The sequence below is a fragment of the Phalaenopsis equestris genome, unplaced genomic scaffold (genome assembly GCF_001263595.1).
Source record: "Phalaenopsis equestris unplaced genomic scaffold, ASM126359v1 Scaffold000094, whole genome shotgun sequence".
NCBI classification, from domain to species: Eukaryota; Viridiplantae; Streptophyta; class Magnoliopsida; order Asparagales; family Orchidaceae; genus Phalaenopsis; species Phalaenopsis equestris.
The window spans coordinates 1,368,537-1,383,595 of NW_018164536.1; the positions used below are offsets into that span (position 1 = coordinate 1,368,537).

At 35.2% G+C, this 15,059-nt stretch overlaps 1 protein-coding gene across 1 annotated transcript in view; it reads left to right on the forward strand.

Moving 5' to 3' along the window:
• Nucleotides 1–944: 944 nt before the first annotated feature.
• LOC110020168 (alpha-mannosidase At3g26720-like) overlaps nt 945–15,059 on the forward strand; it is a 96,116-nt gene continuing 82,001 nt past the window's right edge. The window contains exons 1-3 of the mRNA XM_020718174.1: nt 945–1,285; nt 1,397–1,485; nt 1,612–1,786. Of these exons, the coding sequence (XP_020573833.1) occupies nt 968–1,285; nt 1,397–1,485; nt 1,612–1,786 (582 nt within the window). The 5' untranslated portion in view covers nt 945–967. The remainder of the gene's footprint in view (nt 1,286–1,396; nt 1,486–1,611; nt 1,787–15,059) is intronic.

Below are 15,059 nucleotides of genomic sequence, written 5' to 3' on the forward strand. Positions count from 1 at the left end.
TAAAACCAGAAATACTGTTATAATACAATAACACCTGAATAATATGGAATAACATGGGAGGATATTCCCGTGTTACCGGACTGATTTTTATTTTTTTTTCTGTCACCGCCACGTGGCGTGATTTCATTGGACTCTGAAATGTTTCTCTACGTCAAAAGTCCTCACAAAAATTACATACATACCATAACAAAAGACAAATTGATATTTCAAGAGGGGCAAAACTAATATTTTAGAAGGGGGCAAAATATCAAATTGCATTTCAATATAAATAAAAATTTGAATTTGAGGGGGATAAAATCCCTAAATTTTTAAATTTAATATTTTCTAATAAAAATTCCACAAAAATGCAAATATAAAAAAACAAAAAAAGTAATCCTTACCACATAATTCTTATTTATTTACATATCCAATACTTAAATTTTGATATTTACATTTAATATTTTTAAAAGAACCAACTCATCCCTAAAATTTTAAATGTAATAGTTTATTATAAAGCATTCTAAAGAAAATTCACACACTAAAATAAGAGAAATTTACATACTTACCACGTAAATCTTATGTATTTACACATCTAACACTTAAAATTTAATATTTATATTTATGATATTTTATTGTCAGATTTATGCATGAAAAATTATTTTCTTTAATTTTAAAAAATAATAATGATGATATTTTGATGTAATAATGAATTAATTATTGTACATAAGAGTTTGATGGCTAGATATGTAAATAGATAAGAGTTGGGTGCTATTTGTGCATTCACACGTGCCAAAAAATAAATTTCGCACGTGGAGAATGTTTTTTTTTTGTAAATAACAATTTTCTCACGTGTTCTCCGTGTAATTGTTGCAAAAAAATAATTACATTAAATAGATAGGACTTAAATGTAATATTTATGAAACGAGGATAAAATCCACTTGACAGTCTCTAGCTTGCATCTTTCCGGCCGCTAAACTCTGAAAGCTGCATGGCGTCGCCGGAATCCTTGGCTTCCCGCTGGCCATATGGCGTACCATTACTCTTGATCTTCTTCGTTGCAGCTTCTTTCTACCTCTCCGTAGCTGAATATATCGCCTACAACACCACCGCCGGGATTGTCACCGGAAAGCTCAACGTTCACCTCGTTCCCCACTCTCACGACGACGTTGGCTGGCTGAAGACCGTCGACCAGTATTACGTTGGGTCTAATAACTCCATCCAGGGCGCATGCGTGCGCAACGTTTTGGATTCAGTTGTTTCCGCTCTTCTGGAGGATAAGAACAGGAGGTTTATCTATGTTGAGCAAGTAGTCTTTCATTGCTAGGGTTCTGAGTCTTTTCTTTTGATTTGGGATGGAACTGAAGAACCATTGCTAGGGGTTTTAGGGTAGTCGATTGACGATAGATGGTGATTTCAGGCGTTCTTCCAGCGTTGGTGGAGGCAACAGAGTAATGCCGTTAAGAAAATAGTAAAGAGACTGATTAGCTCGGGACGATTAGAGTTAATGTACTTCACTCTGCTTTTTTTAGCAGCTGTTTATGGATAACTTTTTCGTAAATCGCATGCGATCGATTTTAGTTTTGTATTTGGTTGCTTATTTTTTTAACGATTTGTTCAAAATTTTGATCGAAGAAATGGGGGAATGTGTATGCATGATGAGGCGGCTCCGCATTATATTGACATGATTGATCAGACAACCCTCGGCCATCGCTTCATCAAGAAGGAGTTTGGGCGGACGCCGAGGATTGGTTGGCAGATTGATCCGTTTGGACATTCGGCTGTACAGGCTTATTTGCTCTCTGCAGAGGTAAACCAATGCATATAGTTGCCTTCTGGCTCTTTTGACTTATTACTCTGGGAAGAAAAGTATTTATTCAGTACTTTATGATGGATTTCTCTTCATGATAGTCATACTTTATTATCTAGTCAATTATACTGGTCCTTTAAAAGGGCTCCACTTGTCAATCGGATTGCTTTTTTTCATCCCAGTGTTCTTGTTATATAGACAAATGCTTGATATAATACATGGCTGCATTAAAACGATGACATAATCAAACATGGCAAAATGAGAATCTTGACAACTGCAGTTCTAGATACAAAAAATTACATTAATATGGCATAATTACGGGAAATATGCAGCATCAAATTGATACCCATTTTACAGGGATCTTAGAGTTATAATATAAAACATAGGCAAAATGTGCTATCATAAATCGTACTATTACCTCCTCCTTAAATGGATGGTATGATCAAGAAACACCAATTCACTCACGAGAAACTGATGATGTTGATATGTTGCACAGATGCCTACAACTAAATGTTGTTGGAAATATGAGGAAAGGAAATCGTATGAGCGTTGAATGCTTCTAGAATCGAATGGTAGTTTGCTTTGATATATTTTTTGTTCTCATAATAAATATAGTTAGCTGTAATTTGAATAGCATTGTTATTGCCCTTATTGGGGGAGGTGGGATTATATTGAGAAAAATCAAGTTCAACCAGAGTCCATGAAGCTAGATTAGGGTATCAATTTGGGTTCGTTGGGCAGATTTAAGTATGAATTGAAATTGATTTGACCCGAAACTGCTTGATCCTAACTCGCCCTGAATATTAAATGGGCAAAAAGTCTAGTTTGAACACGACTCGCTTTCAAATTGATTGAATTGGATCTGGGACCCCATATAACCCGTTTAATATATGCATAATAGTTATTTGAGTTCATTTTGATCAAGTTCGGGTTGGTGGGTCAACTTGACAACTCGAAGCTAACTAAAAAATTTACATGTTGGAAGGACCCAACTTCGACTTGAAATTAAATGGGTTGATTTTGGACTCGAATGTTTTGAGTTTGGTTTGTTGCCACGTTGGGTCAAATTTTGACACCTCTGAGCGAGATAATCTCAAGATAAATTGCCTAATTGAATGATTTTCCCTTTTGCTGGGCTATGCCACCCTAATTTTTTGGCGCTAGGTCAATGTTTATCTCTTTTGGGTAGTGATAATCACTGACCCATTTAATGATGTTTCTGTCTTGTAATTTCCAGATCTTTCTAGCTACAAAATTTCTATAGAATATTGTCATACGATCCCAAGTAGTGACATGGAACCAACACTGGTTAATCCAACTCAAGTTTTGTTGGCGATGTGTGCTCCGACTTGGCTCAATTCCATAGATATGTGAGTGGGCCATGGGTAATAATAATTCAGGCTCTCTATTTATTCAGAGTTGGGTACTTACTGATAGATATGACGAGTACTCCCGCTGGTCATCACCATCAATTGATTAACGTTGAGCCTCCACACTGGCAATTGGTGGTACAAGTTGAGTTGCTTATGGTGTCAATCACACCGCTTGCTGGATAACCTTAACTGCTTATATAATTTGCGTTGCAAAACTGAATTATAATGTTTGGGTGATATTCTATGTCACCACCTTCACGAGAGTAATCATGTTAAGATTTGGTGCTCCAGTAGTCTCGGTGGGTTGAGTAGGATTAACACGACAATTATTAGGGGAGCTAAGACACACATGGACAGGGACTGCTTCTATAGTGGCTCTCAGAACACCCATTGCACGAGCGGTTGCAACACCTCTTTTCTTTGGAGCCATTCTAAACAATTGAAATTTACACAAAATCGAACTTCACTAGATAACTAACTAATTAGAGTCATCTATTCCCCACCCAATCCTTAGAAGATAAGAGATATGAAACGCAATGATAAGGAATGTTGATTACAAAAAAATAGACTTTGGTATCACCTTGTCACACCCAGGGTCCGGAAGACGACATACATCAATAAAGAAGGGCATGATGAAAAAAATTGAATATGTTTTGTATTCTCAAAAGAAAAATTACATGCATGTAATAACGTAAGAAAAAATGAAAGATAGATTTTATTCCATAAATAAGAGTAACTGGTACAAACGAAATAAAAGTTGAACCGAGTGAAGCAAAAACTATCATGACAACTACTAAAAAGGAATCTAAAGCTAAAATGCTGATCCTATGAGGCCGATTGTACAAGTGGTTGAATATAATATGTTATGCAAAAATATGAACGAGAGAGTTTGATATCTCAAACTTAGTAAATAATAACTATTTATTGAGGCATAAACGGTAAGACACTGAGACATGCAATATGAAAAATAAAAAAAGAGACAATTTACTATATGCATAAAAAAATATATTTTTCCGTGCCGTTAAACGGGGGTTGACGCTTAGAGGTTATCAAAATTTTAGGTGATTTGGACTTGCAAACCACTTTAAGCTTGAATTTTCAAATTTATGAAATAATAATTTGAATTTTAAAATAAGTTAAAAAGTTTAAGATTTTAAAATTTTTAGGTTCCTTAAGCTAAGACATATTTAAATTTTTAGGCTCTTAGGGTTTTTAAAGATAATATCAATTTTTGGGCTTTTTAAACTTAAAATTTGAAAGTTTAAAACCAAAGTAAATGTGAAATTTTTAGTTTAAGTCTCAATAATTTAATTAATTCAAAATTGAGCTTTCAAAATTAAGAGCTTGGGATTTACAATTAATCTAAAAAAATTAAAATTTTTAAATATATTTGCTCAGGTTTGAATCATTTGAATTGACCCAAATATTAAATATTTACACTTAAAAAAAATTTATTACATTTGTGATTTAACCTAATTTACAATCGAAGTACCAAAATTCAGAAGACTAAGCATAAATTGAAACTTAAAATAACCCAAATTGTGATACTAAGTGTTGTGAGATATACACCAGTTGATGTGGTATATATATAAATCAAACAGGAGAATGATCAACAAAACGAAAAATTAGAACGAAAATATTCACACTAAAAAACAGTAACACAGCGGAACACACAGATTTATGTGGTTCGACAGATTGCCTACGTTTACAGAGTTTTAGAGGATTTTACTACTTGAGGAATTTACACCAGTCGATCGTCTCGATTTAAAAGATGAATCTATCACTTCGTTGCTCTCTTTTCTTCTCTCTCTATTCTTCTCTCTCTACTCCAAGATACACCGAAGAATTTCTACTCCGAGATACACCGAAGAAGATAAACTTACAAGAGAAATAAACCCAATTTCTCTTATGCCACAAACCATCAAGAATAAGCCAAGGGAGAACAATCTTCATCTTATTTCTTCTTCCTGCTGCCGCAAGGAACTACTGCTTGCACTTGCACTTTCCTTCCTCTATCTTGGGAAGCTTGAAGAAGAATATTAAAAAACGTGACTTCTCTAACTGAAGGAGAACCTACTCTCTTCTTTTTCTTCCTCTTCTGTTTGCAACTTAAAAGAGGTGAGGGGCAGCCTCGTTTCACGAATCGTAGGCGGGAGCAGTTCGCGTAACCGTAAGATCGCGGTCACGATCTTTTGCGATCTGAAGAGCGGGAGCGGGAAGCACCGATTCACAATCGGGAGAGTGAGAACGAGAGGGGGTCCAAACCGGCTCCACACTAACAAATCTTCCACTTGGAGACCGGTACACCAGCTACGTCTTCTTAATTGTACTGATATCCTTACTGGCGGTGTCACTATTTTCTTCAAACATGAATCCTTCACCTCTGCAACTCAAAGCCTCTGTCTTCACTCAAGAAGATCAACTGAAAAGAAGATCAACTGAAGCTGTGCACAACTTTAGTTTCTCAAGAGTAACACCCTCAGTCAACATATCAGCAGACTCCACATATGGTCCATGTAACTTGGCCCCTCAAAGCTATTTCCTGGATTACTCTTATCTTTGCTTACAACTCCCACTGCATGGGCAATATTCTGCCTCTGCTGATTTTCCAAAAAGTCTAGCCTTATAGCTTTTACTGCCATTACACTTAGTCTTCACCTGATACACCCATTTGTTGTGTAATGCCTTCTTCCTTGGTGGAAGTTTTGCAGCTCTCACTTGCTCGAACTTTTATTTTGCAAGATTTCTTCATAGCCTTATGTTCTCTACCATCTGTTTGTGGAATAATAGGAATGGATGCCCCCTGGGACCCACTCTCCTCTTCACTTCCATCATCAACAGAACTATGAATTGGCAGCAACAGTAGAACGATCAACGAAGCGAAAAAATAGAACGAGAAAATTTACAACAGAAAACAGTAACACAACGGAACACACAGATTTACATGGTTCGACAAATTGCCTACGTCCACGGAGTTGCAGAGGATATTACTACTTGAGGAATTTACATCAGTCAATCGTCTCGATTTATAAGAGGAATCTCTCATTTCGTTGCTCTCTTCTTCTCTCTCTCTACACTGAACTATTATTCTTTCTCTACACCGAGATACACTGAAAAAGATAAACTTACAAGAGAAATAAACCCAATTTCTCTTTTGCCACAAATTACCAAGAAAAAGCCAAGGGAGAATAATTTTATTCTTCTTCTTTCTTCTTTCTTCTTTCCTCTGCAGCAAAGAACTATTGCTTACACTTTCCTTCCTCTAGCCCGAGGAAGCCCGAAGAAGAACACCAAAAAACGTGATTTCTCTAACTGAATAAGAACCTGCTCTCTTCTTTTCCTTCCTCTTCTGTTCGCAAATTCAAAGAGGTGAAGGGCGGCGTCGTTTCGCGAATCGTAGGCGGGAGCAGTTCTTGTAATCATAAGGTTGCAGCCGCGACCTTGAAGCGGGATCGCGATCTCTCGCGATCGGGAGAGCGAGAGCGGGAGGGCGGCCAAACTGGGCTCCCTGGGCTCCACACTACCACTAAGTTTGATATTAAATTCTCGCCACCAGATTTTTAAGATCAAATTGAATATATATGTATTAATGTATATATATTCATATAAGACAAATTTATGCAATCTCAAGTCTTGAAGATGCCATTTAAAGCAATCTTTAATTCAATTCATCTTTTAAATCATATAAATTATCATAAAATACCAAAAATTCTAGCTGAAATGACTTAAATATGTAATTATATGCCTAAATGTGTTCCAACATTGTATGAGATGCTCAAATACTAGTTTCGAGAACGTTGCGCATGATAATCATGCTACTTTGGATATAAGATAGGGTTGTAATTCCCATCGCACTAGTCCGATCCTTCTCCTCACTGGGATTGAAGTTGTTGATTCTAGTAATTTTGAAATAAATTATTAAAATTATAATGAAAATTTACAAGTCTAAATTACTTAGTTCGATCCTGTTACCTGTAAGGATAGAAGTTAACAGGACTTATACTATAAAAATATTAAACTAATAAAACTAAATGCCTCCCACTTCAAATGTAAAAGATTTAAATGTTCAAATCCCTGATGATGACCGTGTTGATCTAAAATTTCAACCGGAATGATTAATCTTTTAAATCTAGATTTTTTAAAGTGGTCAACTAAAACACTCAAGTTTAAAGAAAACACTAAAAGATAAAAGTAATTTCTATTTATTCTCCGCAACAGTTTGTCAAGTGTTCACAATCTAAGCAATTGCATGCCAATAAAGGACGTGACCCGAGTCTTATGTCCCCATGGTTCTGCCGCCAAATGACATTACAAAGTAGCAGTTACAATTAGAGCCTTCTGATCGGGTGGTTGCCGCCAAATATTATATTACAGTCACGACCGCAACCTTTATATTCCCCAATGACTTTCTACTTTTTGAGTTGTGAACCATAAGAGTACAATTGATTGTCATAAAACCTTGTTAGCTAAAATTGATTGAAATATGTCTTCTTAAACAAATATCCACCCCAAATATATAACGATTTCTTGGACAGGATAACTCATGGTTGCTGACAAGAGTACTTCTAGTAAGTTTGGTTGTCTGTCTCCTTTGACTAAATAGATCAGGGGCAATGATGATCCGGGATGACGAAACGATGAGATCTTGATCGAGTTTAATATTCGTTTCCCCACCATCCGCTCTAGGCTTGAAGTGGTGAATTTTATAACTTAAATCCTAAGCCTGCTGCTATTATATTTTGAATATTCAATTATTATTTACTAGCCTTGATCGAAAGTGCTCTTCTGTTATCGGAGGGGTAATTAACCATAGGAGCTTGCGCTTATGGGAAGCCTCGAACCCCAAATCAAAAAGTCCTCCCTAAATGATGTCGAAATTTATGGATAGTGTCTTATTTATAATTCAATCAGTTTTCTGAAAATTTGACCCTCCAAAACTCTCTCAAAACAAAAGTTAATATAAAATGCAGAGAGTTTGTCACGACTCGACCCGATTCTTATAATTCACTAAGGCGGGAACAACGATCAAACGACATTAACCTCTAACTATTCACATTTTTTTAAACTTCCAATACATGTAAAAGAGCCACTAAGCCACAAAATGCAATAAAATTTTAAACATCCAGAAACAATAATATAAAAAATAACATCTCAAGCCAGTATCGAACAAGATATCAATGTTTGAAGAAATAATAAAGAGAAAATATTCTTATAAGAAATATACTTAGCAATAGTGGTCATCTTCTAGTAAGTAAAGTTTCTTCTATCAAACATATCTCATAAAGTTTTTCTTCTCCTGAAAGAAAACATTAACTGTAACTATAAGTACAACTTAATGAGCAATTATAATCTAATATACATTAAATTTCTTATACTATGTTATGCTACGCATGAATGACCAAAGGAAAATGTAATAAATTTATTTAAAGCTTTAACTTTAACCCTTCACGTTCCACTTTAATTAATTAACGCTTTTAATATTTTTAAAAGTCATAATAGTATTATCGTCATACCCGAAAGTATCCAAAAAAAATGTATACGAAGACACCATCAAAATGCTTCCGAAGACACCCTAAACCATGTACTCGAATGTACCATGAATTTGCACTCGAGGGCGCACCTTTATTATTTTCTTTAACGTTCATGAGTACATTACATCCCATGCCAGTACCATCTGAGGGTAATCCAATATGACTTAAATATTTAAATTTTATTTCCTTTCATTTAAATTACTTCATTTTTTAAAAATATTAAGCATTTTTTTTACCTTTCCCATTTTCCCTTTTCCCTCTCATTTCTCCTTTCATTCTCACATTACGACATGCATATAAACATAAAATGATTTGCTAAAACATTAAAGAAATTTTTATTTAATAAACTGTAAATTTAATACATATAAGAAAATAATTACTCACCTTGATTAAGAAGACATCTGAAAATGCCTATTCCTTCACGTCTTTGGACAACCACTTATATTAATTGAAAGTTCATACTTTAATTAAGAACCATTCACTTTAAATATATCCTTGAAGTAAATATTTATATTAGTTACCTAAAAGATTTTATCTAGTTAATGTTATTCAAACAGGAGTGTAAATAAAAATATCAATTACCTCCACTTATTTCCTTCTCACAAACTTCATTATCCAAAAAGACTTAGTCCTTTGAACCTAACTTCTTAAATCCCTGATTCAAATAAATAATATTTTAACATAAAAAATATGTATAAAACACTTGAATATTTTTGCTTAATTTAAAAATTAAGAGTTACCTTATAAGTTATTCAAATCATTCTCCTCTCTCACTGGTGCGCTCCTTTAACCTTTCCTGCGAATCTGAATTCACTATTTGTTTAATCTATAATTTCAATGAACTTTACATTAATTAATTAATTAATCATACTCTCACTCATTAATATAATTATTCATCTAACTGTTAATTTAAATATTACACATGCCTATTTTAAAATGCCTTGGCTTTAGCCCTTGATCACGCACGAAGCTTTGACTTCTTCCTGTACGGGAGCAAAAGCTACCCTGTTTCTTTTTCTTCAAGGCTCGTCTGTAGTCAATAGAGCAGCACACTGCCTCGACTCCCTCCTCTTTTTCTGCACATGAGTACCGTAGGAACCGCGACTCGTCTTCCTCTTCTCCTACGCACGACTCGACGTGCGTAGCTCCTCTTTCTCTGTTATGTGAGCATAGTGCCTAAGGTCACATCTCCTCCCTTCCTCCTCAATTTCAACTCAACCCAAAGCAAGTTGTCTTCACCTCCTTCCTTCTCACGACTCAATTCAGGGCAGCGCATGACACCACTGCCTCCCCTTCCTCCGCAATCAAGCGCGACACGAATCCGATAAGGCATGAAACCCCTTTCCTTCCTCTTCCTGTTCGGCTAGAGTTGGCTAGATAACTTCTCCTCTTTCAATCTATCCTGCTATCTCTTACTCTTGAGCGCTCATGAGATGGTTAGATTGGTGTAATATTACTCTTAAGTCGTAGCCGAATAGGTACTTATCTTAGTGCCGATTCAATTTATTATTTTATAATAATAATTTTTTTTTTCTGTTATTACAGAGTTGTCCCGGGATGTCACGACCCGACCTAGGGCATGAATTTAACCATGACAATAACAGATGGTCGAATGGTGAGAATTAAGTTTTCGATATTCTTTTAGTATTTAATTGATGAATTAACTACTAATTTAATTAAATTAAAATAGTAAAATTACATTTATCTCAATAATTGCCATCCACGTCTTATATACAAGTTATCTCTTTTATCGCTCATCTTTTAATCAGTTAATTAACTTGAAAAACTAATTTAAAATAATAATGAGTTAAACAAACTAGTAAATAATCATACTTAAAAATCATAGTATTACAAGAGAAAAATGATATGCATGCCAATTAAGCTTTTAATAAATAAATAAAATATTTATTACTATTCAAGAACTTTATATCAATATCATTTTATATCCATAATTTTTATATGAGCACTGTCTAAAAATTGTGTCATTTACGACATATTAATATCAAAAACCTTTTTCATATATGTACACATGCACTTTAATGTTCCTCCACTAGTACCATCAATGTGCGACTCCATTATAGTCAGCCATTCACATAAAAATAATCAACATAGTCATCTCATTCATGTATATGTCACATTCAATTCAAAATTCTATATAAAACATGCACCAAATGCATAAGAGTAAATAGCTAAAACATTCATGGCAATATGACCGAGAAAGAAAACGTCTTAATCAAAATAAAACATGTGCAGACGTCATTAAGTATAAAATATTTGAGAAGAAAGAAATTATTTTTATAGATTAGACATACGGGCACTCACCTTGATAATAGACGATCTGTTTACTTTTAAATTGTATTACTTCTACCAAATTATCACTTATAAACTATAAAATATTCCATTATCACTTTACTTAATTATAATTTAATTTAATTACGAATTATTGTTGTATCACACTATTTAATTAAGATTTTCATACTTTAAACTTTAAGTGTAATTATTGTGATCAAAATTAATATAAAATTAATTTGTACAAAAAAAAGTACTTTCAGAAATAAGGCCCTAATCTTCAAGTTTAATATTAAATAATAAAGTTATATATATATATATATATATATTTATGAGAGGGTCCAAGTATGCACCCTATCCACACGCTAAACACCACATGCAAAATGTTCCAAAAAAAAATAGAGAAAATTCATGAGAACCCCAAAAAACTAAAAGTGTCAAAATACGTAGTATCAGGTAGCTAGAGAACGTCTCAATTTTGCCCTGTCTCTGCCTCTAGTTCTAGGAAAGGAGTCAACTAAGTTGAGTGTCATTGCCAGTAGTAACCAATGTATCGTCCAATAAGTTCATGAGCTCGAGTTGGCCTTCATTCTTTTTCTTCCTCCTGGAATAGTCCTGTCATTCCTCATTTGAAGGTTGACTCACTTGATCGGTGGATTGGTCTAAGTGTGCCGAATATGTGTAGGTTGTTAAACATTGGAAGCAACTGCTTGTTGTACCAGCTAATCTTTTATTAGATCAAATGAGCACTCTTGTGTGTCCTGACATGTAAGTGAGTCTTCTTCAATAATAATGAGCGGTAAAGACACTTTTGGATCAGTACTTGTAGTATGGGGAAATGTTTCATTGGACTCTAACGTACCATGCTTCAAACCAGCAACTGGAACGAAGTGTTCAAAAGCAGGAGCATTAAGGACTAGAACGGCTTGGGTATGATGTTCTTCATCAGAAACAGTGTCAGTTAGATGAGCAGAGGTATATGCGGTATTGGAAAGATGGTCGAGTTTCGCCTTCTCAACAGGGATGGTAGGTGACAAGACGTCCACCCCCAATTCAATATAAATAGATATTTGAATAGGTTGTTGATCTTTAGCAATATTCGACCTTAGATGAGGATACAAACGATAACAAATAGTATAAATGTGGCCAAATATATTACAACAAGGGCAATAAAAAGGGTGTGGTTCTATTTCAACATTTTGCCAATACCCGTTGTGAGTGGTTTTAATTCATACATCATTCGGAGCTGGTTGGGTGATATCTCTCTCAACTAACACATAAGTCACATATGGTATGATGATAGCAAGTGTAAGAATATCAACTTTGAGAGACTTACTGTAAGCAGTTGCCAAGGAGTAGAGAATTCTCAAGTTAAACAGAGGTAGTTTTAATCCCAGAAACTTTATCCAAACAGAAATGATAGGGGATCCTGCTTTTGGATCAAAATTGACAGTTTGCTTCAAGTTTTTCATAAAACGGTTGTCAATCTTGATTACCTTACGAGCAAAAAATACGAGTGTAATCCGCATCGTGAGATAACTGAACAAGTATATGTTGGTCATCAAGTAAGCCAATACTTCAACTACCTAATAGATTCATAGCATCAAAGTCTTTACGAATTATCTCAAGTTTTGGGTGACCATAAAAGAATTTCTTCACTAGAGCAAAAACGCCAAGAAGACGCAAAGTGTACTGATTTCAACCTCAGAGAGAAAAAAGAGCAGGTTTCCCATTTTTTTACCAAGCTTTTTAATGAAAGTGTGATCACCACCACCTTCAAGAGCCTCATGGAAGGATTGTGGAACATTGCAGAACTTACTTACCAAAACCAGGCACTGAACCTGAAAGTAGGGTACGAGTAGGATTAGGAAAGTCGCCGGCAAAGGCAGTGGCATAAGAGCGGAGCTTCAAGACCATCTCCACATGCAAGATGACCAGGGTCAGATTCTGGAGCGACTTGGGGAGCCGCGTCAATTTGCGAGGCGATACTAGCAGAGACTGCGAGACGAACAATTTGTCGGGCAGGGAATGTGAGCAGACAGGTGAGTCGTCAGTTAGGAAACTACGTGCGAACAGGAAGGCACTGTCGTTGTCTTCGGGTAAGACAGGCAGCAAACGTCGTCGGCCTGGAGAGACGATTTGCGAGCGAGCATCGTCAACTGAGAGAGAAGACTTGTGAACGTACGTGAAATCGTCGTCGTGGGAGGCAACAGAGAAAAGGAGTGAAGCCGACAGTTTCAACGTCGGGAATCGCCATCAGGCAAAATCCTAGCAGAGCCCGCTGTCGACGCCATATACACACACACACACACACACATTTTCTGCTGCTTTCGGCTAAGTCAGTGAGAACGAGGAGAGAGAGAGGAAGAAATAGGGGATCGACGATTGGTGTGCGAGAAGGTGGGATGCTCTGACCCTCGTGTGCTCTTAAATAGGAAAAAAATATTACATTAGGAGTTCAGATGCAGTTATGTGTCCAGACTCCAATGAAATTTCACCATGTGTAAGCGGCTGACCCATTGAATAAAAAATAAAAAGCTCTAGATTTTAATGCATGACCCAGCTTTACCTTGCATTATTTGAGTGTTATTGCGACAGTTTGTGTTATTGCAAGTTGGGCTATGTTAGTTATTAAAAAATGAAAGGAATATTTACATACATACCTTTCAATTCTCATGTATTTACATATTTAACACCTAAACATCAATTTTTTCATACACACCATCGACCCTATGGATGAAATTAAAATGATCTTAATTTATTAGAATTAAATGAAAATATTACACTGAATAGGATGCAATGGAGAACAAGAATTCATATTGCCGACCCCACTTAGCAGGATTAAGGATTAGTTGTTGTTGTTGTTGTATTTTTTATGTGATATAAAAATTTTTGGTGATTCAAATGTAAAATTTGAAGTATAGGTGCTAGATATGTAAATACATGAATTGTGTGGTATGTATGTAAATGCCCAAAATGAAATTATACATAACATAAATACTACATAATTCTTACTTGTCTACATATGGAGCATCTGAATCTTTATATTTACTTATATAACACCTGAATCTCTAAATCACATAAAAAATCAACTAATATTAATTGATGAAAGCAGATTTTCAAATGTTATTTAAGTGTTATTTGAGTGATATTATGATAGTTCTGTGGTGATATTCAATTAGTGTTATTTCAATGTTATGATGATATATTTGCAATATTATTGTGGTGTTATTGCAGAACACCATAATAACACCATAATAACACCAAAATAATACCACAATAATACCATAATAACACCGTATGTTCAGATATTTATGTGTTATTATGGTGTTATTGTAGTATTATTGTGACACTATTGAAGTGTTTTTGCGAAATTAATATTGCAAAATTATGTGGTATTTTTTTATAACGCCTCAATAATACTGCAATAACACCTCAATAATGCCACAATTACACTGAAATAACATCAGTCGAATATCACCAAAGAGCTGCCGCAATACCAATCAAATAACACCACAATATCACCTCAATAACACAACCTAACTTGTAATAGCACCTAAACCGCCGCAATACCACTCAAATAATGCCGGGTCGGGCCGGGTCATGCATTAAATCATTAAGCTTTTCATTTTTTTTACAGTGGGTCCACCACTCACATGTGGCGAAATTTCATTGGAGTTCGGATGCAATATTTTTCCTTAAATAGAGTACTGAAGTTGGTGCAACAACAAATCGGGAAGGCAAAAAATCGAAGTGCAGCATTGCGGGAAGGTAAGTAAAGGAAATCAATATGAATCAAGAAGGTGGCAATGAGCAGGGTAGAATAAAAAAGGAAAATGAAATCTTGTGCGAGGCTCTAAATCTGGAAGGCGGTGGATTGATCTTTGCGATTCGCGCGGCATGCATACAGGAGAGGAAAAGTGCGGTTCTTACATCACCCATCCCGAGAGTGCTCCTATAAGAGCATGCTTAATTTTGGAGTTTCTGATGAAATACCAACCATCATTACACCAAAAAATAAGTAGATGTTTATGAGTTTATAGCTTTATTTTAGTTGAGAGATTTTTTACTTCCAGTCCT